Raw genomic sequence first — 27,121 nt, forward strand, 5'->3', positions numbered from 1 at the left:
CTAAATGATTCTAAAGAATCATTTTCCCCACAAAACGCTGGGAAGAAAACAAAGGGGAAAAAAAAAAAAACCAACCAAAAAACCAAATCAAAAAACAACACAACAAAAATCAGGGAAACTTCTTTTAAAATGGTCTTTCTTGAGACTTGATAGGGGAGGGGGGGATCTCAGTAAGAGAGGGAGATCTTGATAGAAAGGGGGGGTCTCAATAGGAAAGAGGGGTTTTAATAGGAAAAAAGGGGGGGGGTCAATAGGAAAGAGGGGTTTCAATAGGAAAGGGGGGTCAACAGGAGAGGGGGGTCTCAATAGGAGGGGAAGGGTCTTGCTAGGGGTGGGTTTTGAAAGGAGAGAGGGTCTCGGGAGGAGAGGAGGGGTCTCGGTGGGGGCATCTCAGAGGGGGGATTTTTGTAGGAGAGGAGTGTGGGCAGGAGCAGGGGCTGGCTAGCAGAGCCCTTCATGTTCAGCTGGGAAAGGTGTTCCGTGAAACGGCTGCAAAGAACGAGTTTTGGGGCTGCCCCGTGGGATTTACCCACTCAGTGCCCCAGCCAGGCTCTGGAAATGCTGCAAAGCACAGACACCGACCCGGGGAGCTGAAATTCCCGCATGTCCCCATGGCCCCGGGGCCTGCAGGGGTGGGGAAGGTGTCCTGGGAGAGGCTGGCAGGCAGGAAAAGCCCCGGGATCTGCTGGAACAGATGCTTCTGTGCCATGATAAAAGGTTAAACATTTTAATAAGCATTAGCCACATGTTGAAGGTAAAACGAGCCGCTTGCTTTCATTCTTCCCCCCCCCGCTTTTCTTTTTCTTCTTTTTTTTTTTTTTTCCTATGTAAATGAACTGGAAGCTTATTAACGAGATGAGAGGCTGGAGCCTAATTAGCAGCAGGACAAGGGAGCTGCGCTGGAGCTGAGTCAGCGAGTGCGAGAATCGCTGGCGCGGTCCCTGCAGCCAAACTGCCCCGAACCCACGAGGATCGGGCAAAACCCGCCTGCTTTCGGAGGGGTCGGGGGGATCAGCTTCACTTTGGGGTTCTGTCTGGACACGGCCCCCACGGATCACCCCAAAGCCAGTCCTGACTTTATTCCCCACGCTGGGCGCGTTGCAGCTGGGATTTTGCCGCGTTTCCAAGCGTACATGGAATTTTTGGGGCAGGACTGAGGTGTCTGTGGCAGGGGGCTGGGCTGCTTTAGCCCCTGTGGAATTTGTTTTAGGGGCTGTTTGCTTCTGGTGATGTCTCTTTCCTTTGCATTCTAAAGAATCATCTTCCCCACAAAACGCTGGGGAGAAAACAAAGGGGAAAAACCCCGCAAAAACCGAAAACAACACAACAAAAATCAGGGGAACTTCTTTCTTTTCTTTTGAGATGATCTTTCTTTTCTCTCATCCTTTTTCCTGCCCCTTTCCTCCGCTCGGGAGGCTCCTGGGAGCAGAGGACAGACCCAGCCAGGGGCACAGGGGGAGCGGATAAAGCCCTTTTGTAATTTGCACCTTCCGAAGGCGCCGGCAGCCGCGCGGCCCCAGCGTTCATTTGCATTTTTAATTACCTGGGCTCTCCCTGCCCACCTCGGCTGCCCTGCCTGGGGTCAGCGATGGCTGCAGGCAGGGAGCCTTTGGTGGCCCAGAGGATGGGCGAGCTGCTAAGGCAGCGATGACATTCCTTTTTCCTCTTTTTTATTTTTCTTTTTTTTTTTTATTTTCCTGGTTTTTGATATATATTTTTCTTCTGCTTCAGCTCCGGTCCAGCCCTGCCTTTGTGCCGTCCATCTGCTGCCCTTCCTCTGGGTTTCATCCTCGCCCTCCTCCTCCTCCTCTCCCACCACCGAGCACCCCCGGCACTGCCAGCACACGGAGATGCCACAATCCCCCCGTAAATCGATTAAAACTCTACCTCATTAGCAATAATTAAAAGGTGCAGCACACATTCTCAATAGCTCATGCCCGGGGGGTAAGACATTTTGTTTCTGTTTCGTTTCTATTCTATTCTATTCTATTCTATTCTATTCTATTCTATTCTATTCTATTCTATTCTATTCTATTCTATATTCTATTCTCTATTCTCTATTCTATTCTCTACTCTATTCTCTATTCTATTCTATTCTATTCTATTCTATTCTATTCTATTCTATTCTATTCTATTCCATTCCATTCCATTCCATTCCATTCCATTCCATCCCATCCCATCCCATCCCATCCCAATTTTATTATTCTGCTTTGGGTTTATTTCGTTCAATTTAAATTTATCTTACATTCATTTTATTTTACCTGTATTTTTTTAAAATCTTCTAATATCATTTTATTCTTTTCCTTTACTGCGTTGTAATCTTATTTTAATCTCCTTTTATTTTATTACGTTTTTAAAATTGAATTTTCTTTTTCAGGCCCTCCACCCCCTCCCCAGGGTGCTGGCACAGGAGGGACGTGGGGACAGCCACCCACCCCGAGCAGGGTAGGGCGGGCTGCTGCATCCAAGGCACAATAAAATATTTTACTACAAAGCAGAATTACTCCAAAGACTGATGGGCTGACTTGTGAGACCCACTCACATTTATGGAGGTCGTAAGTTATAGACTCCTGGTGAACTGGAGGAAAACATAACCCTGGCTTTTTATAGGGGAAACTTCTGCTATATATTAAATTCTCCTGCCAGTAGACGGGGCTTTACTGCCAACTGTAACTTTAACACCTCCCAGCCCCTCGGTTAGGAGGGAAGGATTATTAATAATGTGGGTGTGTGTCGCCAGCCTGGGCTGTCTGCTCACCAAAAACCCTTTTGAAGCTTCTGCTGTGGGAATTACATGGGGCTCTGTGCATGCCCTGCCTTTTTTCCCTGTGATTTCTGGTCAAAAATATTGCAACGTGAAATGGAAAAGCGCAGGAGTCGCCCCTCGGGGTTTGCTGAACTTGGTTGCCCAAAAACGGGGAAACAGAGGGGGAAAAATAAAATTAAAAAAATCCTACAGATGAGTGAGTGGCAGGGGAGAAGGGAAAACAATGTGGATGCAGAGAGGGGGATGGAGATGGCCAGGAAGGGGCAAATAATCCAGTTTGGCGTTTGTGGGTTTCCCTTTCATCCATGGGCAGCCAGGCAGGGGGAACAGAGGGAGGAAGGCAGGGAGGATGCTGCACAGGGAGGCTCCAAGTGCCCTTTTCCCACCTCAAACCCCCTGATTTCGGCAGAGAGGGGCCAAGACCCGAGCTGGGCAAGGAGCCAGGGGTTTTTTAGGTTTTTTGTTTTGTTTTGTTTTGTTTTTGTATTTGGTTTTTGGGTTTTTGATTTTTTTTTTTTTTTTTGCATGGGTAAATCCTCGTGTCCAGGAGATCTCACCTCTGCATGCCCAGGGAAACTGAGGCACGGGAGCAGGCAGCAGGGATGCCTCAGGCAGAATCCCAAACCACATCCCTGTGGCTCACACCACCCCAGCATCAGGGTATTTATTGCCTTTGTTCACCCCCACCTCTGCACCCCAAACCCTTCCTGCACCTCCTGGGCAAACCCCCAGGATATCTCATTTTCTTCTTTTTCCACCCCTAAAAACCACACCAGCTTTGGCTTCAGGGTTTTGGATTAGTTTCTTTTTTTCTTTCTGCAACAAAAGAAACTATTTTATTTGGAATATGCATTACCAGCACAAATCAGGAGACTGCAAAACCTCCACCTTGTCAGCAAAGAACGAGCGGCAGAACCTCCCCCAGCCCCAAAATCCTCCTCCAGCACCGCCGGGGCCATCCCACCACCGGGACTTAACATTTCCCTGTTTGGAGCCGGGCTGAGCCTTGATGAGAAGGGAACAGCTGGGAGCAGGCTGATATTTAAACTGGAATTAGGAGGGAGATAATTCCTGGGGCGGGCGGCTCGGGGGGCTCTGCCGGAGAGCGATACAGTTAATTTGCAGCCCGAGCTGGAGGCTGGCCCGAGCTGATATTGCCGTGTTATTTAGAAGAGAAAGGTCAGGCTGGAGATGGAATAATCATTGACAAGAAATCCATGGGGGAGCAGCGTGGGGAGACAGCTCCAGCATCCCCGGCTGCCCTGCCGGGGATTCATCCCGAGGGGTGCCGGGGGCACAGAATCACAGCCACCCCCCAGTGCCTCTGAAATCTCTAGGGACAAAGCAGAGCTGTCCTGGTTTTCATCCTATGCACCAGCTCTTTTTACAATTATAAATGATTTTAAAAAGTAAAATTATTTTTTTCTTTTTCTTTTTTTTTTTTTTTACTTTTTGGTTTTGGTTTTGTTTGGATGTGGGTTTTGGTTGTTTGGTGGGGGTTATTATTTTTTTGTTTTCTTGGGTTTTTGTTTTGTTTTAGTATTTGGTTTTTTTTTTTTTTTTTTTTTTTTTTTTTTCCATGGGTAAATCCTCGTGTCCAGGAGATCTCACCTCTGCATGCCCAGGGAAAATGAGGCACGGGGGCAGGCAGCAGGGATGCCTCAGGCAGAATCCCAAACCACATCCCTGTGGCTCACACCACCCCAGCATCAGGGTATTTATTGCCTTTGTTCACCCCCAACTCTGCACCCCAAACCCTTCCTGCACCTCCTGGGCAAACCCCCAGGATATCTCATTTTCTTCTTTTTCCTCCCCAAAAAACACACCAGCTTTGGTTTCAGGGTTTTGGTTTTTTTTGATTTTTTTTTTTTTTTTGCAACAAAAGAAACTATTTATTTGGAATATGCATTACCAGTACAAATCAGGAAACTGTAAAACCTACACCTTGTTAGTATCGTCATAGAACATAAAAGTTTCAATTGGGATCAGAAAGACAGAGGCCTTTTTTTTTCTTTACAGAAGCAGAAAAGTTTCAAAACCAGGTTGGAACAGAGAGTCTTTTTTTTTTTTTCCTTTTTTTCTTTAAGGGTTTTTCTTTTTTTTTTTCCTTTTTTTCTTTTTTTTTTTTACTATTTGGAATCCATTAGGAAGAAAGAAAAAACAAAAAGATGGGGAGAAAAAAAATAGAAAAGAAAGAAAAGAAAAAAGCAACTCCAAAGTGAATCACCTTTACAAGGGATAGAAAGGGCTTTGCAAGAACAAAAAAAGCAAACCGACAAAACCAACCCCCCAGGCAATGTCTGATTTACATCCTCTTAATAATAATAAAATAATAATAATAATAAAGGTGTACGAAAACAAAAGGACTCCAGGAAACCTTGGGATTAAAAGGAACACCCCAAACCCTAAACTGCTCAGTGATGTGAAAAGCTCAGGTTTTTTTTGGGAGGAGCAGGAAAATGTTTTAGGAGAAAACCGAAGTGATGCCAAACCAGCACCTTCCTCAGGGCTCCTCCCTGAACCCCACCCTGCATCCACGGGGATTTGGGGCTGGATTTGGGACATTCTGGCCTCGTCCCAGCTCAGGGCTTGGGGTCAGGCTCTGACACCTCATCTCCAGCAAGGTCCAGGCAAGGTGAGGCTGGGACATTCCTTACCCTGAATCCCTCAGTTTTGGGACACTGGGATCCAGGGAAGAGAACCAACCATCCAGGTGTTTTGGGAAGGATTCCTGCCCTTTCATCATCGCTTCCCTCCCCCAGAATAGAGGGTGGAACCTGTGGAACCCTCCTCCCCAAAACCCCTGGGAATTCCATCTCTTTTGGGAGATGAAATCCCACTGCTCAGCCCCAGAGCAGCCCCACGAGGATCCTCTGGAGCTGGGACCTGAAAGGAGCGGGGAGAAACTCTCCCCCCAAGAACACCACCGTCACTTTTCACATCACTCTGGTCACAGCTCAAAAGCGCAGGGGAGGTGGCAAGGCCATAGTCTTGGACAGGTCAAAATAAACTCAGCATCATCATCATCATCATCATCATCATCACCATCATCATCATCATCATCATCATCATCAAAGCCCCCTCCCCCCCATCCCAAACAAGGCAAAAATTAAAAAAAAAAACAAAAACAAACCAACAAAAAGGTTCATTTCTGGGTCTCAACGTTAAGAAACATAAAGTGTTAGACTGTACCTATTAATGCTCACTATTCCAACCATTTTTTTTCTTTTTAAAGTTTTACAAAATGAATTACCGTCACTTTTTAAACATTGTGTAAGAAGAAATGAGTGTGCACAATTCTACACTTTTCTAGCATTCTTGAACTAATTCACAAATGCGAGAAAATGGAAAAAAAAAAACCCCAAACCATGGGAAAAAACAAACAAACAAAAAAAAGGAGGATGAATGTAGGTAGTTTGATGTTATAAACTATACAGGAATGAAGCGCTTGTTGCCACAGAAAGAACAGGGATGGGACCTTCCCCCTGTTCAATTTTGCGTGCTAAGAGGGTCATTTTTTATTCTTTTATTATAAACACTATTAAATTCCGACTGCGTTTTTGGTTTTTTTTTTTCTCCTTTATCTGAATATACAAGAACATTCATTATCAAATGTTCGTTATCATCAATACTACAAAGAACGAGACACAAATCGCAAGAAACAATGGAAAATGTTAATAAAGCTGAAAGAATCGTCGAGTTTTTTTTTTGTGATTTTTTTTTCATTTTTATTTTTTTTGAGTTTCTGCAGGTTTTTTTTTTTGTTTGTGTTTTTTTGTGTTTTTTTTTTTTTGTTTTGTTTTGTTTTTTTTTTTTTTTGGTATCGAAGTCAGGTTTTTCTGGGCAGAAAAGAGAAATAATAATTAAAAAAAAAAGAAGAAGAAGAAAAAAAAACCCCACAACACTCAGGGCTGGAGGAAGGGAGGAGAATGGGGAGGAGAAACAAAACCCAAAAATTAAAATAAAATAAAATAAAATAGCAAAGAAAAAGGCAAGCAAACACAAACTGGAGGGACCAAGTGGGGAACCCAGGAGGGGATTTGCAAAGTACCGTGGAGGAGAGAGGGGCAGCCTGGGCAGGGGAGCAGCCCCAGCGTGGGCTGGCTCCAGCAGGCCATGGCTTGGCTCATTCCCAGGTGCTTTCCAAAGGGATGCTGGCATTCCTGCAGCACTGCTGTGGCTCAGCAGGAGAGGCCTGAGCCAGTCCTGTGTCCCTGGAGCGCTTTGCCAGGACAGGTCCATAGAAAATAAGCTGGAAGTGGACAAAAGGCAGCGCTGAGGGAGGCCACGGGAAGACGAGGAGGAAAGTGGGAAGGTGGGCAGCATCTCCCAACTGTCCTTGCAGGAAAACAACCTCCTGCATGCCCTTAGCACACGGGGGGGAGGCAGCCCCGGGCCCCTCATGTCACATCCTGCTCTGCCCACTCCTGGCAGGGATGCAAAAGGAGCAGGGAGTGTCACTGCTGGACACATGACACCCCTGTGCTGCAAGGTGACAGCGTGCTGGAGCTGCAGCCATATCACCAAGGACCATGATTTTTTCCAGCAGAAGGGTGGAAGCATTTTTGGCAGAGCTCTAATTTGAAATGGTTTCTGTTTAATGCTGCTCCGCGCCGGCAGTTCCCACCTCGAGACCAGCACAAGCAGGGTGGGCACGGACATTCAACAGCGTGAGGTGCTGATCCCAGGGGATCCTGGCATCCACCACGAGGTGCCAGACATCCTGCACCCACACCAGTCCCCACCACACCCAGGGTCTTGATGCAGGCTGGCTCAGCCTCCTCGTGCCCACTGAAAGAACCGATGGCCACAAGTCCCACCCTGGCAGGAAGCTCAGCCCGCTGCCCAGGGAAGCTGGTGCTGCCTCTTCCTGCTCTTCCACGACAGCCACATCCTCCCAGCACCAGCCTGGAGGGGCAGGATGAAGCCTCGCCTGCCAGCCACCACTGCTTGTCCCAAGAGTGGAGCAGAAAAGCTGGGCAGAAAGTCCTGTGAGTCCTTCCATGGCCACTGCCCAGGGAACTCCTGGGGTGGAACCAGCAGCTCCAGCACCCAGACATGCCCCAGCGGGGCAGCCACCCGTCCTACAGAGCAAACCTGTGGTGTGAGGAGTTACCAAAAGCACCCAGGACACTCGCCCCAGCACTTCCAGCCCCTGCCATTCTGCTGCCCATCCCTCACTGCTGGCTTGGCAGGGCTTTGGGAACACAGGGGGTGGCACAAACCTCTGTGGGTCCTGCCTGAACTGGGGAACCCAGCTCCTGGAAACGGGAGCCAACCCCCCGTGGCACTGCCCTCCACCAGCAGCCTCTCCAGGTGCTGTGAGAGAGCTGCTGGTGTCCCACCAGCCCTCCGTGCCTGAGCCCACACAGCTCCGTGGAGGTGTTATCAGCCATGGCCGCTTCTCACCTGCCTCTGCCTCCCTTCCTTCCCTCCTCTTCTCCCCTCCAACAACAGGCAGGCGGGACAGCAGGGCTCCACAGCTCATCCAGATCCCAGCAGCCAGTGGCAGGATGCTTGGCCGAGTAGGGCTGGCACTGGGAATTTCCCCAGGGCTGGCAATGGGAACTGCTGGTACCTTTTGGAAGCGAGGGGGAGCACGCTGGCTCCTTCTACGTGCACGGGGGCTGTGCCACCTGCCCTGGGCCTGCAGCAGCCGAGGGACAGCTCACCAGGGCGGGGCTGAGTGAGGGAAGCTGCGGAGATGAGGAGGGAGCAGATTCCCTACGGTGGCAATTCCCTATGGAGAGGTAGCGTGAAAGGAAGGGGGGCAGGGGCTGCCTGCTAGCGAGGGAGCGAGACGTGACTGAGGCACATTTGTAGCTCCTCAGAAAGACACCCAGCATGAGGCTGTACACTGCTCTGGGCTCGCTTTGTGTGGTGGTGCTGGATTTTTGCTTTTCCTCCTTAAAATCCTTCTACCTTGGGTGGGAAGCGGGGAGGGGAAGGGAGCGGTGTTGTGGCGGCGGTGGGGAGGGGGAGAGCGGCTTCTACCCAGAAAAGAAAGGGAAGAGAGTATAAAGAAGTGTCCAGATTGGCTGAAAAAAGCATCCCGACGAAGAGAAGAGAAGGAGTCTTCTTGTGTGTGCTGATTGGGTTCACCTCCAGTCTGACTGCTGCGGTGTTAGGAGAGGCCCCCTCCTCTCCCGCCCCCGCCGGGGCCGGCTCAGCCAGGGATGCAATTTGCTGGGAGATCAGTTGGAGGTATCAGAGTGAACGCTGCCAGGGCCTTCTGTGGGGGAGGTCACCGACGATGGGGTAGTAGCGTCTTGCCAACCTCCATTAGCCTGAAGGAAGGGACACACACACACAGGGACATCAGTCACCCCATGCAAGGCACAAGCAGCCCTACCCGAGGCACCCATCCACCTCAGATCCGCCCCCTTCTCCCTCCGCTGGGACGGGTGTAGGAGGCAAAGATGTCCCCTCTGACTTCCCCATCCCACCCCAGACCACAGGGCTCCATCAGGCTCCATCACAGGGCAGAAATGTTTCTGTTGAAAACAGATTTTGATAAACTGCAAGTGCTGACAGAAAGCTCATCCCTTAAAAAAAAAAAACAGTGTATTTCTCCAGAACCCTGAGCTCTGGTTGTTTGGAGTTTTTTAACCCTGATTATAATTCTTCCTCATACAGAAGAGAGAAAACAGCAAACAGAACCAGCAGCCTGAATGTTATCTGAACCCAAGTGCTGTGAATATGCAGAACAAGCAATACCGGGTCCCATGGAACTGCTGAGCTGTGCTGCGTCCCCCAGAAAAGCTCCACATCCCCGCCTCAACGAGGCAAACCGAGCCACAGCTCGACAGAGGTGCCAACACTATATCCCATCTGAGGGTTCATGCAGCAAACCATGGCAGACAACTTGTTTCTTCTCCTAAAAACAGATGCAGAGCCAAATTCTCCAGGCGCTCCAGAGCTGAGCTACCGGAGGGCCCCGGCTGCGGCGGGCAGGAGCCGGCAGCGCACAGAAGCTGCTCCTCTGCTGCTGCCATCCCCTTTGGAGAGGAGCAGATGTCGCACCCAACCTCCTCTGCTTGCTCTGACATTGATTCAGTGCTTGGCAAATTAATCCTTCCCGAGCACTGCCCCAGCTCCAGTTGGCAGCAGCGGCTGTCCCGCTTTAGACACGCCCGGGCTGCTCTGCCCACTCTGCCTGCCTGGCCTGTCCCACTGCCTGCTGCATGCTCCAGAGCTGGCCCTGCCAGCTGGGACCCTGCACACCCCACAGGGCTGAGGGGAGGAAAACTCCCCGCCCCAGTGATACCTTAGGGTTTAAGTGTTTCTGTCCTGCTTTGGGGAGCAGCTTTTAGCTTTATATTAAGTGTTACTGGGATCTCTTCACAGGGTGCTGAAGACAAAACAATCCTGTTCTAGCTGCAGACTCAAGGACAATCTCCTCAAACTTCAGGCCCAAAGCATAAACGCTGTGAAAAGAGGAGGGTGGCAAGCAAGCAAGGAGGATGAAACTTCATCATTTGAAGCTATTAATGGACAGTTAACTCCTAGAGGCAAATAGACTACAACTTATAAAAATGTGAGATCTTGCGACCAAGCCCTCCTTTGCTTCCATCTTGGAGCCATCTGGGCAGAGTCACGACTGTGGCACTGACTGCCAGGGTGTGGCCTTTGAAGGCACGTCTATAAATACCCACTTTATTCCTCTTAACTCCATCTAACCTCTGCTCCAGCTCCTTAAGGCACCTGCTGCTCAGCCCCTGCCTGCCTGAGAGGCTGCTGTGATGGGAGCAAAGAGCTGACAGGCAGGAGAAGCCACACTGGAGGAGTCACACCACCTCACAGCGGGACACGCACCAGGCAAACAAGACAAGAGGTGTGCGCACACCCCTTGCTGTGCCCGTGCGCTCTTCCATACCTGCATGGCAGGAAAGGGGCTCAGGCAACAGCAAGGGAAGCAGGAATCACGACCTCAGCTTGCTCATAGGTTAGCAAACCCCACTCTGCTCTACCTCGGGTGCAAGTGTGACACCAGACGATGCACGAGCATCACCGGCCCCGTGCACCCCATGCCCACTGCCCCCACCACCTTGCACCCTGACCCACCATCCCTGAGCTCCCCAAGAGGCAATACCCACCCTTACACATCTTGGACCGCTGCAAGAGGCAGCAATTACTGTAGATTATCAGCCCGACAATGACAGGCCGCGTAAAGAGAGACACAGAGCCAACTCCGCCGCCCCGAGACTGGCATATTCAAGTACACTTAGGACATTAATAGCAATTTACGTGCCATCAGTGAGAGAGAACCACAATAGCTGTGCTGGCAGCCTCTTATTACCAAGCCTGTTATTTGTTGGAGTTACAAGCTATAATCACAACAGAAACTTTCAAAACCCTTATCTTGCGTGACGCACCAAATCTATTTCAGAGCCGTAATTGCTATGTCACCGGAGAGTTTGCTGCTTAATGCACTCAGATGCCATTTAGTGTTTGCAGGGTCGTTACAGGAGCAGGAGGGGGGAGAGGAGAGCGGCGGGGGCCTGTGGAGGAGCAGGGCTCTGGCCCTATTGTGCTCAACTATTTTTAGCCTTTTCTTTTTTGCCTGCCAGCCACAGAAGCAATCGAGCGGCAGCTCCACGTTCGGCACCCAAAATCCTTGGAAGGTACTGCAGATTGGGAATGAGCCTTCCCGTGCTTCAGGAGTTTGTGTGGATGAACACAACTAGTAGGAAGCCAAGGGGATGTTGGGGAGAAGCCAGTGTGGCCTGGGAAGGCCGTAAGTGTTGGGTCAAGATAGAAAGGAGGACCCAAGGTTGGCTCTGAGCCAAGGTTGGCTGTGACATCCTGACACCATCCTTCGGTATGGAAAGTCCTCCATGAGGAGGCTGGATCCTTCCCCAGGCAGAGGGCATGCAGGCACCATCCCCACTCAGCCTGGAGTTTACTCCATCACTGCATGGAGCAAGCCATGTGTGGGATCCATCCAGTTCCACCCAGATGGCTCTGCCTCTTCCAAGCAAGGCATGCCATGGGGTTTGACTGTAGTACCTCAGTTGGAATCTCCCTCAAAGACAAGGGAAGGGAGTCTGGAGGAGGCTGCTCCTCCTTGCAGAGCCCCTGCACACGGCTGTGACTTCTTCAGGAGGGGCAGATGCCAAAGACAGAGCAGTGGTCTCCAGGACATCTCTTCAGATGTCACCTGCTGGTGCCAAAGCACAGGCAAAGCCTTGGTGACTGTCCAAATATGGAGCCCCAGTGAAAGACTGCTGAAGCCACTGGTTTTGATGCCCAATTCCACAGGTCTCAGCAGTTTTGTCACCTCCAGCATGTCTGGCTGGCTCCCTGCCTGGGCCTCCCAAGTGGGGCTGGGAGATGCCTTTCTGCCAATTTTTACAGACTCCTTCTGCTTAGCAAGGAGGCTGTCTCGGCGCCCCACCCACTGTGACCAAATCCTTGTCCCCCCAACAATGGCACAGGGCATCAGCTCAGCCTCCAAACGCACCAGTCACCAGCCAGTCTGACAGAGCAGCCTCAACACCTTTTCAGACCTCTGAGCTCTTAAGAGCTTTTATCAGGACCTCCTTACAATATGCACTGAAGGTCTTATCACACACAGAGAATCCAGCCTGGTCAGGACATCCCTTCCCAGGCATTCCTGGCCATCAGAACACACCAAGGTGTGCACTGAAACACTGCCAGACCAACTTCCATCCCCCAGCTGGTCAGGACCACCAACCAAAACTTGACCATGATGGTGAACTGCAGCTGGCTGAGGAACAGAGCAACAACTTTTTTCCCAAGGCTCAACTTCTTGGAGCAAAAGATCTCAGGTCAAATCAGGAGCTCTCAGCTTCTGACTGTACCAATCCTGGCTGACGAGAGTGGATCCAAAACTCCCTGCCACTGGCCACCACCATCCAGGTCACACATACACACACACACTGCTCTGGGAACAGGCACAGGTCTGCACAGCACAAGTTCTAAATCAAAACCTTCACTCTCTGATGAACTTTAAGAACAGCTCATCATTTTACACATTTAAATCATGTGTAAATTAAATAAAGTCCAAAACCAAATTTCTGAAAGGGCTTTAAGATGACTATAGTTCACTCATTCAGTAGCACATGGGGGAAGTAGAACACTTGGTGGATCTACAGCCATAGGGCAGTGGCAGGAAAGGTGATGTTTTGGAGTAGGACACTCCAGAGGACTGTGGCAACAAACATGCAACTTTTACTGGAACCCAACAGAACCTGAGCTTTCCTAAATGCTTTGAAATCCCTGCTCTTGGGGGACCTCCTGGATACACATGTGGACCCCCATGAACAAACACTGTCCAGACAGCCCAAACACGAAACACTCTCACCTCATGGTGCAAAACCCTACAGCCTCAAAGTCTGCCCAAAGGGGTGGCTAACACCCCAAACCTCCCGAAAGGAGGGCAGGTCTCTGCTTCTTCTCAGTGTGACCCAAGGCTGGGTATCCACAGGACAGCTCCTCTCCACTACCCCTCCACTGTCAGTGTCCCCATCCCTTGCTGGGAGGGGTGCTGTCCCCACCTGAGGAGGAGAAGGCTCAGTTCTGCCTCTGCCTCAGCCGTGAGTCACAGCGCTGGCGCTGGCTGGGACGCTGCCCATTATCCTGCTAACGATGCAGAACCAGCTCCAGCCCTTCCTGCCCTCGGAGCAGCCTGTCAGCCACAGCAGCACAGCCTCCCAGGGAACTGGGCCGTGGGTAGATCCCTCTCCTCAGCTGTCACGACTTACACGCATTTAAAAATTCATCCTCCATCAAGGAAGGCAAACCTCGAGCGCTGTCTCTCTCCCCTGCCAAGGTTTCCAGCAGTGGAGCTGGGCAACCTGCCGCTGACTTCCCGGTGCTGACGGGCTCCAGGGATGACTTAACCTCAGCCCCGTGCAGACATCATTGTGACAGGGCTCTTGACTAGGTTTCGGCTCATCTCCTTCCAGCAGCTCACGGGGACGCTCGGGTGATGTGGGGACGGCAGCTTTCCGTGTCACAATCAGCTCTGCTCCGCATTCCTCCTCGGCATGGAAGGGTTCAGGGAAAGGCAGGGAAGCCCTGCCTGTTGGACACGGTCACCCTGCCCGCACCGAGGAGTTCCCCAGCACCAATGCTTCCAAAAGGGCAGCCACACCTCAGGGTGGACAAACTGGGATCCACCGAGGGACCTCAATGGATGGGAAGACATTAAGTGACAATCAGGCTGGAGCACGCTGGCTGGGATACCGGGGAAACAAACAGGCAATCCAGAAGGTGCTTCCTAGACTGCTCAGCTCTGGACTCCTTCCCTCATTCCCCATGCCTACCACAGCTTCGTGGGGAATTGAGTCACCCACACGGTGCAGACCCTTTGCCAACCTGCCCCTCTCTTGACAACATCCAGTATGGGTCAGTTTGGGCTCCTGCCCTCCCTGAAAACCAGCCTGAGAAGACAACAGATGCCAAACATGCCAGATCACCGCTTGGGATGTACAGAGGGAACTGCCGAGCCCCTGCCACTCTCAGTTCACCAGCTCTCATTGCTGCTCATGAGAACATTGGTTCTCCCACAGAGAACCACAGCCACAAACACCAGCCCAGCTTTCCTTATCCTATTCAGCTTTTGAGTTTTCGCTCTCTCTTCCTTCTCCTCTCCCCAGTCACCCCCTCCCTGCCTCAAAATCCCCGCCAGCAACCCTCCCCCCCAAATTTTGGCTTAACCCAGCCCACTGTTATTTTCCAAGCCAACTGCAACTGTAATCAGCTCAGCCTCTTTCCTTGGGGGTATTTTAATTTATACAAAAGTATCATCTCTTATCATGATCAGCCTGCGATTCATTTACTCTCCAAGTATTAAAAAGCCAGAAAGGGAATAAATTCAGCACACGGAGAAATTAATGCGGAACGATAGGCTCTTTCATGTGGCATTTCCAAGTGCTGTTTTTGCAAGGGGCTTATGTAATGAGACATAATTATCTGCACATGTTCAATTACATTACTTCACAAATCCTCCCTGCCTCTGCCTCCTGACGTCAAGCCGCCCACTAAGCCCCGGCGCCCGCAGGAGAGGGGAGCAGAGCCCCCCGTCCCAGGGCACCCCTCTCTGCATGCTGCTGGTGGCCGTCCTGCAAGATGGTCACACGCCAGGTGACAAATGGCCCCGTGGACTGGAGAGTGATGGGACTGGCTGGCGATGCCACCGTGCTGGCATCTCAGCTGCAGGACCACCATCCCACCCGGAGGATCACCACCTCTCTGACCAGTTCAAGACCACCCAATCTCACCCATCAGCATCCCCGTGTCCAGGGCCAGCTGCCTCCTCCTCTGCGCCACCCCGGACACCACTGCCACCACCCACTCAGCGCTCACAGCCTCCTTTTCCAGGCTGCCCTCCTCTCCCAGCTTGCTGTCACTGCTGCTGAGATGGTGGACGATTGATCTGAGAAATGAAGTTGGATTGCTGTCCCGAATCTACACTGGGTTCTCCTTGTGTGTGTCTGATCGATTTCCCCCTGTGCGACACAGCTTGTCGCTACGAATTTTCATGCTAGTCAGAACCCGCCAGCGCACCCAAGAACAAGGAGAAGATGCTCCAGAGACCGCCCTCCCCCTCGCATCCTCCCCCAGCCTGCTTGGGCGAGGTTTCCTTGGGTTGACGCCGGTTGGCTTTGTGGGATTTTTTCCTCCTTTTATTCGCGACCGCCATCGCCGCCAACCCCGCGCTCTCAGAGCCTGGCCAGGGATGGGCTATTTTTAACCATCCGGGACGGTGCCACCAGGACGGAGCCACCTCCGGGCCGGGTGACATTGCCCACCATGGCTCCGGGAGGTGTCACCTGTTTAGCAGCTCCCGTGGGGCGGGCGCGCGCGGCCGCAGGTGGCGGGCGGACGCTGATGGGCTGTGACAGTCCGAGACGCCAGCTGCCTGCACGCAGCCTGCCCCGGCTTTGCCACTTTTTTTGTGGGCAAAGCTCCGCCGCTGGCGTGACCGATACAGAAGCAATAAACTAGGTGACCGTAAAAGCAAAGACAAGTCCTACTAAGTGGCATTCTGAGCCCTATGGCTTTGAAATAATTGGTAGTGAGAGAATGAAAATGATAAAAAAACAACCCAAAAGACCAGAACCCGAGCCTGTTTTTTTTCCTTACACTGATGCCCTGCGGACTATACATCTGACTTGCCGCGAGTCCGTCACTGTATCCTCCTGTCTGGCTGATAACATGGCGAAGGGTATCCACCTAAACAGACCAACAACAACAAAGACACGAATTAGAGGGAAGGAAAGGTTAGTGATCAAAGCTGCTTCCGTTCATCTTTGGCAAGATAAAAGCAAACAAACACGAATGACAATGATCGTGGTCACCATCGTAATAAAGGTGTACATTCAAAGAGGGATCACAGAGAGCCGCAGCTGGTCTTGTGGAGAGAGATGAGCCAGAGGACCTCTCCTGCCTCCCTCACCGTCCCCTGCCCGCCCCAGCAGCCCTGTCACACTCTCCTTGGTCCCATGTCCTTTGACAAAAAGAGTGGGGAGGGAGAACAGCATGACAAGTGTGGGGTGGCATCTCCTGGAGCACATTGTTGCAGCCATCTCCAGCATCGTGTTCACGGACCCACCTTCCTACCCCTACCCCCTTCCACCCTGGACCCCAAGCACTGCTCAGGGGAGCAGAAGGAGATCTTTGGAGCTGGCTGAGCACCTCTACTGTGGAGGGCTCAGAAAGGAAATATACCTACCATGGCAAAGGCGCCAGCAACTCTCCTCTGGGTGCCCCGTTCCTGTCCCTCACACCCCCAGCCCAGCCCCAGCAGTGGTACCCATGGATGATGTGTGCTCCACGTCCAGCCCCACGGCGGAGCTGCCTCAGCTTTAGAGAGTTCTCCTTGCCCAATGCAGAAGTGTCAGAGTGGCTGTCGTCTCTCAGCACAGAACAGAGCCTTAGACCCCAGAGAGGGGACTCGTGGCTTATCTGGACATTGGATGGGAGGTGGAAGATCTGACTGAGATCCTGGCTATTTAAAATTCTTTCTTTTTGCCCCAAGCATGGGTTGATGTTTCAGCATTGCTGCTCAAAGCTCCCTTGCTCTCTCCTCTTGGTATGTACAGGGGTGGTGTGAGTGCCTGTGCTTTGGGGAGATGGTCAAGGGTGGCTTTTAATTATAAAAAAATAAATTAAAAAAATTATCTACATATTTGAACATTTATTGCCTTTCAGCAGACACCTAGCTTGGCATCAAAGGAGTAGGTGGAAGTCTTGGAAAACGAGACACCAGTCCAAACATCTGGCCCATTCCCTTGGAAGAATAAAGCAAGCAGAACCTAAACCTGAGCTGCTTTTGTTTGACTTTGTGCCTATTCTCTGTGCCTTCTCTCCTCCTAGTACGACTATCAAGCCAGAGCCAAATGCATTCACAAAGTGTGGGCAAGTCTCCTCAAGACCATGGTTGTTGGTTTGGTTGGGTGTTTGGTTTTGGTTTCTTTTGGATTGTTTTTTGGTTGGTTTTTTTTTTGGTTGGTTTTTTTCTTTTGGTGGTTGTTCCTGTTGTCTTTTTTTTTTTTTTTTTTGGTTGTTTTTTTGGTTTGGTTTTCCTTTTTTTTTAAGTGTTGGTTGGTTGATTTGTGCTGGTTGAGATTTGCTCTTTTCAGACGGGAGGGAGAAGTGCCAATACAATCAAAGGCTCCTCCAACACTAATGCATTCACTGGCAGTACATCGGATGGGTCCCTACCTGTGACTGCACGTTGGCTCCAACCTGGGCCCCTTGGTAAGAATCCCCATTGAGAGACTGCACGCTCATGAACAAATCTCCAGAGTTTGACATGTTAAAAGAACTGGAAGAACCTGGAAAGGAAAGAGTGAGGCACCTGAATCACAGAAAGGAAAAAGATCCACCCCATGACTCTCAGCCAAGAGGAAGGAACAACATGCAAAGCAACCACAAAAACAAAAACACACAGTCAGGGTTAGTAGTATGAAGAACAGAGCAAGCAAAAATAAAAGGATGCACTCTTGAGGTTATTCAAAGCCACATGTTGTTACAGCTCAATGCCAAGAACATTCTTCAACAGCTCCTCAGCTGGAGGAAGGATTCTTCATGCTTTTGACTGAGATAAACAAAACACAGCCTGGAGGACTCGGACAGCATTAGAATCCTTCAGACAGCTCTGAAGGATCTTGGTTGTTGGAGGTGTCCACCCAGCAGACTGTACTGGAGACCAGAATTACCCAGACAAGCCCTGCTATCAAGAGCAGAAGCCTTTGCAGCAGGTGAACCAAGCCCATGCTGAGAAACTCAGACAGGGTGGGTAATCCTAGCCCGTACTGCTCCCTGCAGGGTGAGACATCCAGAGCCCATCCAGCCCCACGGCTGGAGCTTTGGCTGAGCCACACGGGAGTGGTGCGTGGGGTTTGCCTTCAGGACATCAGGAACCCATCCCTGGTGGGAACTGCACAGCACCAGGAGCAAAGGCTGACAAAAATGTGAAGGCACCTGAGTTAGACTCCCAGTGCCCATCACAAAAGTCTTTCACTGTGAGAGAACACGAGGGTGTCACAGCCCTCCTGGGCCAGCTGCCCCAGAAGAAGCTCTGTAAGCAAATTCCCCACTGCATGCACCAGTTGTCGGTGTTACGCTAAAAAATTGTAGCAGTGAAGACAACTGGGTGGGATCAGGAGGAAAAAAATCACAAATGAAAAGAAAAAGTAAATCCTGCCTTTGCAGAAATAAGTTTTATGATTCCAGTTTGAGAGATATCTGAGCACCTCCTCAACCACTTAACAGGAGAAACAAACCCATCATGTAACTGTAAGGCAGGGAAGGCAGCAAGGGGGTTAAAAATAAATAAAAAAGGTTTTATGGTATTATTTCAGAATTTATCGTGCAGATCAGCGCGTTAAGTGTGAGACAGCTCAACGTGCAAGGTTTAGTTATACATGACGTTAGCCTTGGAAAGGAGAGACTTCAGGGGCCCAGGTCAGCTATGCTTTCAGCTCCAGTCCCAAATATGCTCTCACCATCTACACTGCCATTTCCAGCTCGGAAGACTGGCAACCACAGTCCTGGTGGAATTGCCCAGCTATGGCTCATGCGTACGCTCTGAGAAATGCCTGGCAGCCCTCCTCCCTCTGCTGGACAGGGAGGAAACAGGGACAGATCCCAGCTGCGCCCAGGAAGGCTCCTCTGAAGGAAGCCACCTCTGACACAGGTCAGGGAGCAGGTGGGAGGTCTATGCTGGAGACTTCATGTTCACTACATTCTCTGTTGCTCTCTTAGTGACCAGCTCTTTTGTCAGGAGCTGGCAGTTCTCAGAATCCAAGGAAAGCAGAAGCATCACTGCTAGATACAACACCCAAGACAGCCAAGAGAAAGACTCATCTTGAACACAGTGAGTCTTGGATCAGGACCCTCCCACAGCTGCTCTGTGAAGCCAGGAATAGCTCATTGTCTGTGCTCACTGTCAACCTGCCCAACCTGTTCCAGAGAGCAATCCCACAGCGCTGCGTAAAATAACCGGGACTAGTCAGGAGGCAGCTGTAACCATCACCTCCTCTGCTCTGCTGGCAAAGGGCTCCTGTCACTTCCCAACCTCTCAGGTTACTTGCTACTTTGAAGGCAAAAAACCTAGAGAATTGAGCTGGCAGACTGTGGCCAGCCCACTCTGACAGTGCTCAACTTAAAGCGTGAAAATGGGCACGTTTCACACACACAAAGATGCTTCCGACCCCGTTTTCTGTTGCTGAGAACCAAAAGACTCTGCAGCTACCACTCACGAGAAGCAGAGACTATTTCCTCTTCTTTTGAGGTGAGCAGAAATCTTTGATATCACACAAATGCTCAGTGGCAGAGCTGGAGAGAGGACTCTGGAATCCCTAAGCACCTGGCATGGCACTGCTATCACTCTGCCCCCAGCTGAGCAACATTTCATCCCACCTTCCCCTACCAAAAGAAAATTACAACAACAATAACAAATAAAAATGCCATAAACTTAACTGATATTTTATTGAAACTTAACAAACCTGGCCATAAAATTGAGACTGGGAGGGAGGAAATAAAAATAAACAAACAGCCACAAACTCTAGTTCTGAAGAGCGACGGTGTCTTGGAAATCATGAGGAGCGCTGGAAATGTCACTTACAAGATATACACTGCTATTGGCAAGGGGTGTTTTTACAATATATGTGCATATCTAAACAGTAAATATGTCTTGCTGCTGATGTGGATGCAGAGATAAATATGCGCATACCAATGGCCCCCACGTATGGATGCATTTGGATCAGAGGTGTAATTGCAGAGCCCTCTGCACTGCCACGCTGCTGCTGCTGCTGCTTCAGCACTCGGCTGTCTCTGCACTCACCACGCCCAAAATCACAGCAGCCCAAAGTCTGGGACACAGCTAAAAGGGGCTGATGCACCCAGCTGGGAGAGGGGGCAGCAGAGTGAAGAGCCCTGAAAATTTAGACTCTGATATCCTCCACAGAGATAAGATCCAGGAATACAAGTCCTTCCACTAGAGGAGGCCCCATTGTAAATCTAACCCGTCCCTCTGAAAGGATCCTTTCCTAAATGCATCAAAGGCTTCTTGGGTGGTTGTAATTTGGTCTGGGGTTCTTCAGGAATTGAGAGGTTGTGAATGAGAGAGGCTCATCTTTGAGCTTCTCAATCTCAATTTTCCATTACTCTTCACATTTTTCAAGATGTGAGTCCAGGAGGAAAGTGCTCTGATCTTGGTGTGGAAGTACCTGGAATTATTGTGGATAAAAAAACCTATCAGAAAACCCACGGCTGCAGCAGTGTGGAAGAGTGTTTCATCTTCAGCATCCAGACATCTTTTTAAAGCCAAGACTTATCCCCACTATTCCTTGGTGTTGAGTTTCTATCAGCACCAGCTTTAAAAAGAGTGCTGAAAATGTCTGAGCAAACTCTGGCAGTCAAATCTTGCCCTGGGTCAAAACCTACATCAAAACAATGCCTGCTAAGAGATTTCTTCCACCCCTGACACCTCTGATGAGCAAAGCCCACCTCAATTTTACCCCCATTTCAAAAACCTTAACGAACTTGGTGGCTGGTACTTCTTGCACCGCTTTTTCAGCTCTTCAGAGAGCTTCTTCTCCAGCTTCTCCTCTTCTGCGTTCTGACAGTCTCAACTTCCACCTCCAATTTTCCAGGACCTCTAGTAAGTACTTTTCTCTAAAGTATCTGACAATTCAAATGGTACCATGAATAAACAAACATGGCAATGGTGTCCAGTGGAGCTGAAATCAAGGCATCCTCCTCTGCTGCCTCATCCCACCTACCACCAAGGAGAGGGATCCAGCTGAACCTCTGAAGTGACTTTGGTCATGCGTACAAGATTCCTAATTGAAGCCAACAGCAATGACACACGTGCACAGAGAGCACAAGATTTACGCCTCCTGTGACTTTTTGTGGTGTCCCTACTGTGGCCAAAAATGAGGGAAGAATGTGGTGATGGACTATGTAGCTCCTTAGCTGGACAAAGCCACAGTGCAGGCCCAAAAGCCAGGGATGGTCCAGCTGGACATTTGCTCTTTTTCACTTGCCAAACACTGAGGACAGTGAAGAAATGACCAGCACAGGCTCTGCAGAAGCAGAGTCCTCTCCAGCGGTGTGTTCTGGACACAAATGGAGGAAGGCAGAGAAGACACCTGTGCCCCATGAAGTACATTTCCCAGCAGCAGCTTCACAAGAAGATTTTTACAAAACAAAAGGATAAAAAACCAGCTCAGGACAATTTTGGCCGCTCTGCATTCAAGATTTCACTGGATGTTATCACCTGTGCGTGGCCCTTGAGGACTCTAGCTGGCAAAAGGCTCTGCCCACATAAAACAGCTTTCATTTGCCATGTGGTTTTTGTGCTGATATTGTCCAGGAAATCAAAGTGAGGATGGGGAGTTGTTAGCCCAAATGAGCCAGACTTCTCAGCTTATTTGAACATCTGGCCGATAAAGCCCAACCGCGCGATTCGGGATGAAAAGGTGTTTGACATTCAGGCCTGGGTGACTGAGGATGGGGGACCCTGCTCTCAGCCTGCCAGATGGCCAGACAGATGCAATCCTTGCCCTTGTCAATGTGTGGCCAATCTCTTTGACTGACTGTAGCCATTCACCGATCTCCAGTAACATGGGCATCAATGAGAGAACAGATGGGCCTGCCTGGCCACAGCAGAAATGAATTTAGCTCCTGTCCCAGGTCTCACTGCATCCTGCTCCACCTCCTCTTCCAACACCACGGCCCTCCAGGGACTGCACTGCTGGTCATTTCTTTCTCATGACCTGTCCTCTGCTTACTTTCTTTACACGTGCTCTATAATATATGTAAACCAGGAAATCCTACAAATTCCCAGAAAGTCCTATCATTGTTCAGGCTACTTCCTCACCAAAGTGTCAGCCAATGATCTGGGAACAGAAAGGAGTCCGTGGTGTAGAAGGAGAGGCATTGGCCATCTTAGGCCTTCACCTCTTCATTGGCTTCCATGACCCTCCCTGGAGAATTCAGCACATTTGATGGCTCATGGTCCTGGACACAATTGTCCCAATCTTTCTCAGACAGGTATTTCAGCCCGACCATGTGCAGGTTTGCTTCTTGCTGCGAGGACCCACAGGACAATCTGAAGCAGGGGAGATTACATGACGTGTCTTTGTCCCAAAATGTGACAATGCAGGGATGCTTGACCGAGCTGTTACATCTGTGTGGTTCAGCTGGGAGGATCTCAACTGTCAGGAGATAAAAATCCCACACAATTCCAGCTGTCTTCTCAGGTGAGGACCTACAAGGACACCAAACCCACCACCTCTGCAAGCTGACCCAGAGCAATCGGGGCCTCCCTGCTGCTCTGCCACTGCTGCAGCATTACAGGCAGGGTGTGGGACCTGGGCCAGGTGAGGAATACTTTATTTCCAAGCAGAAGGAGGATCTCCTGTGGCCTGCAGGCTCCTCTCACACTGCTTCAGCACCGCTGACACTTCAGGCACGCGAAAAGAGGTCAATGACTCCAGACTGCAGGCAAGTGTGCCACAAAGAGGACCCAGGAGCTCAAGTTTTCCCCGTTAATAACAGCACTGTTTGTCCTTTCTTGAAAGAGCAGTGTTATCCAGGGATTATCTCAGCTGTTTACTGCAGAGCACTGGCCAATTTATCTCTGAAACAACCATGTTACTGCCTGTGGGGAAGGCGAGGAAACAGCCTTGCTCTGGAGCACTATTTAACTGGTCAGGCACTGAGGAAATGCTTATTCTCCTATGTGCAGCCCAGATCCAAACCCACTCAGGCAATCTGAAGCTGTTCCCTTGCTATTCCAGACCTTTGGATGTGACTCCAGCTGAAGAAAGAGAAGAAGAAGGAAAGCTGCATCTCTTTGGTCCAGACTGATGTGGGCTGCAGGACAGCATTACAGGCAGCAGGCCTCTCTCTCCCTCAACACACAGAGCTCTGCCCTCTCCAGCAGAATTAATTCCCTCCAGCCTTTTCTACAGGGGGTGTAACATCAGGAAAACCCACCTGACCAGGTATTTTGTGTGAGCTCTTTGGAAAGAACAACATTTTTGAAAATGCAGTTAATTCTTCATCAGTTGAGAGACTGGGAGGGGAACAAAAATCCCCAAACCAAAAAGAATCAAACAAAACTCCAGCAAACTGTCTCTGCAGAGCTCTGCTGCGTCCACCCAAGCCCTCAGAGCACCTGAGCCAGAGCAGACAGCACTGGGTGAGGAAGAGGTGGGAGTGACTGTCCCAGCCAGAGACCCATGTCACTGCTTCCTCCCTTTGTTTGACCCCTGGCACTCAAATCCTCCAGAGCCAGGGGTGTTTCTGGAGTGTGATTCCTCTGATACCTGCACAAGCAGGGTTGTGCTCACTACAGAAGCATGTCCTGATGGCAGCCAGCATCTGCACAGCCTGTGTAACATCCTGCTGCCCACCATTCTCTTTGCTCCCTTCCTGCCTCTCTGATAACACCAAGCATCACATCCCTGGGGAAGGGCACCGTGAGCAAACACTCAGCTCAAAGGCTCCAGAGTGGCACATTCCCATATTCCCTCCCACCCCTAAAAAGAAAACAGGCACACAGATATTTGCATGGGTTACAAAGTATATGGCACCCATGAAGTTATTTTTTTTCCTCTCCTTGTAAACAAATCCCAGTTTTCCATTGCTCTTGGATCAGCAGCCCCTGATGGTTTTTGGGTTGGCCAACCTTGCAGCAGGCACCAGGCATGAACTGAGCATCGTTCTCTAGCAGAGGAGTTGAAATCTGGGCAAAGTGCTCTGTGCCTTTGACTCTCAAAACAAACAAAGAGAAACCACAGCAAATGGGAAGGAAGAGGGGAAAGGGAAGGGAAGGACCCATGAATTTCTCTGGATTGCACTGACACAAAGGGAAAATAAAATTCACACAGAGCACACTCTTGCAGGTGATCCAGACACTGTCATGTAAGCAATCAAAGAGATAACCACAACAGAAAGAAAATCAAAGGATAAAAATTTACCCAAAACAACCCCCAAAATGACATGAGCTAGGACATCTCAGAAATGCTGGGGTTTGTCCATTAGGATCACTCATGCTTTCAGCCCCAGTGAAATAAAATCATTACACAATAACTCTTCTATTACTTTTTTTCTCCCCCCAAAGTGCAAGCAATCCCAGCCATGGTTTGTGGACCACTTTTCTGGTTTTGTGTTTACCATCCATGCATATAACCCCCACCACAGCACCACCAGTCACAAGGTATGATCACATCCTTTTTTCCAACAAAAAACAGGACACATAAGGGGAAGAGGAAAAAAAAAAAAAGAAAATAGGGAGGGGAAAAAGAGAAGAAAATAAAGTAAAACCCCCCCCCCAAAAAAAACCCCTCACCAAACCATTTCCCTTTTTTGCTTTTTTTTAAGACCACAAAAGTGAGCAAACCAGACCCAGAGAATAAAAGCTGAAACACCCAAAAGGAGAAAACAAGAGAGGGAGAGGGGAGAACGAACAAAAACACGAACACTGACAACCCAAAATAAAAGAAAGATAAAAACTAACCAGCTGAATTGGGAGTTGAGGGTGAGTTAGCCTGGCTTCCATGGGCTGACACGTTGGTAGCCGTGACAGCCGTTTTGGCAGCATAAATATTGGCTTCCTCTTGAAATTTACCTATGTTCTTCTTGTACCGGATTCTCTTATTTCCAAACCAGTTTGATACCTAGAGCAGGTTCAAGAGAAGACAAGGACAAGTTAAGGTTTCAGCTCTGCCAAGGGCACCTGGGTGAGGAAGGTGGCTTAGTTCAGCTTAACCAGGGCAGATTCTTTCCCTGCTAAGTTCTCCAAGCACCTTCCACCCGTGTGTGCCACACAAAGCCCAGGAAAGGTGATGGGAGACCCTCAGGAGCACTGGGTTTGTGTGGGTGTAGCTGGCTCTGCTATAGATGGGATGCTCCACAGGAACCACCAGACCCACCCCACAAAAACCTTAAGATGGATTCAAAGAATCCATCCTAAAGAATCACAAAGACACCAAAGTTGCACAATTAGAGAACAGGTGTGTGTCATTTTTATTTGCCTCCTCCTCAGTATCCTTTTGATAGGATAGGTGCCCTGATTGATCAGAGAATTGACTGGGGCCTGGCTGACACACAGAATTGCCTCAGTATCAGCAAAGCTCTCTTTTGATCCATCTGAGGGGAATCAGGGCACAAAGCCAGAAGTGGATGCTCTTTGTCCAACTGAGCTTGGCTCTGCAAGGATTAGCATGAGCCACTACTGCATGAACCAGGAACTTCAGGGGAAGGATGGAGAAGGAGCACAGGACTTGTCCTAAAGCCCAATTTTGGTCCCAGGAAAGAAGTTTGTGCTTGGGAAGGGTGGAAGATGTTTCCACTGTGTTTGCCCAGAGACATGCTGATGATATTCCTGTTCACTCGTGGGCACTATCTCACACTGAACTATTTCAGACATGGGAAAGATTCAACCCTACAGCTTGAGAAGCAGCTCTCAGCTTCTTCTTCATCAGCACTGAACACAGAGAACCAGGGGAATGCCTTCCTATGTGCAGATCTCTAAGCAGAAGACCACTTCCAGCCACTACTGACTTTGTTTGAGAGAGCTTATCAGGATAAAGAGAATGGGCAAATGAGGAGGATGCTGCAGCTCTCCCAAAAGAGTTCCAACACTCCTAGGATTGCTTGGAGCTGCAATCCTGAGCTAGCAAGACCAACCCCTTTGGTGAGATTCCACGGGCATTCTCCCTTTGCTTGCTGGTGAGCAAGTACATCAGTGCTCCCTCTTCTAAATAAACTGAGCAAGAGCTGAAGACACAGAATACAATAATGGATGTTCATCCTTTGGAGCCCAGGATTTCTTCCTTATCTCAGGGAAAGCTTGGGCTTGGTGATGATAAGTGAAACCCATAAGCTTTTATTCCTGTGCTTTCTATCTGCAGTGCTTATTAAAGCATCCAGCAGCTTCCACACAGAAGTGGCTTCATCCACCACCAGTTTAATGGATACTGAGCTACAGGTATCCAACCCTGCAGAGCAGGAAAGAGAAAATATAACCTGCAGAGACTCAGATCAGCACCCAGCCCAGATCTGGGAGCAAACATTTTGATGGCACCACCAGGAGCTGGTGCTGTTGGCAAGGAGCTGCACTCCACCTCTTGGTGCAGCTTTGTCACCAGTGACAATGTGCTCCTCCATGGTCTTTTCACATGGACATCGCCTCATGACTGCTCTTCTGGCCTCCCATCCTGGGTGAACCCTGAGCACCACAGGGCAGGAGGTTGGAGTATACAGCCACCACAACCTATCTGCATTGTAAAATCTGTAAAGCACCTGCCTAATCTGGTCAGACTCTGAGTTCAGATCAGCTCTGCTCAGGACTTGCACACATTCATAGGACCTGTGTTCCCACTTAGTCTCAGCAAATCCAGACCTGGATGTGTGTTTGTTTCTGCCTTATTGGATGAAGAAGGGAGGCAGATCCTGGAGACAGGGACAAAGCAGCCCTGATACAGCATGCTCAAAACCCCCTCCTGAGTGCAGCACTTCTCCTGGGCATTCTGTCTTTGCAAAGGAGAGGTTGTAAGTGTGAACAGATGAATTAGAAGTGAGAGGGGGAAGCACTGGGACAGCTGGAGCTTTCCTTAAGCCAATATGTGCTGTCTTCCTGTAGGTAACTCTGGGAAGAAGCAACGTTTGGGTCTTCCAGCCCTGGGGAGGCAACTGGAGTCACTCAGCAGGCACTCAGCACGGTGATGACACCTTCCCCTGGATGCTGCTGCTCCTGCTGAAGGCAGACACGCTCCCACAAGGACACCAGATGCTGCTGCTGTCTGCAGTTTACTCAAGTGACGAGCAAGCACGTGCCTGGGGCTGGGAAGCAGCCCAAGGCAG

The 27,121-nt window shown here is 50.0% G+C and overlaps 1 protein-coding gene across 2 annotated transcripts in view; it reads right to left on the reverse strand.

Annotated features, from left to right (window-relative positions):
- Positions 1–4,581: 4,581 nt before the first annotated feature.
- Positions 4,582–27,121, reverse strand: part of PBX1 (PBX homeobox 1) — a 131,009-nt gene continuing 108,469 nt past the window's right edge. The window contains exons 6-9 of one of the 2 annotated variants that reach the window (XM_084211588.1): positions 24,774–24,933; positions 17,462–17,574; positions 15,881–15,970; positions 4,582–9,054 (exon numbers count right to left, since the gene is read on the reverse strand). In XM_084211588.1, the coding sequence (XP_084067714.1) occupies positions 8,962–9,054; positions 15,881–15,970; positions 17,462–17,574; positions 24,774–24,933 (456 nt within the window). In that variant the 3' untranslated portion in view covers positions 4,582–8,961. The remainder of the gene's footprint in view (positions 9,055–15,880; positions 15,971–17,461; positions 17,575–24,773; positions 24,934–27,121) is intronic. The other variant, XM_084211589.1, reaches the window with a different exon arrangement.

Source organism: Fringilla coelebs (assembly GCF_963513975.1).
Source record: "Fringilla coelebs genome assembly, chromosome: 9".
Classification (NCBI taxonomy): Eukaryota; Metazoa; Chordata; class Aves; order Passeriformes; family Fringillidae; genus Fringilla; species Fringilla coelebs.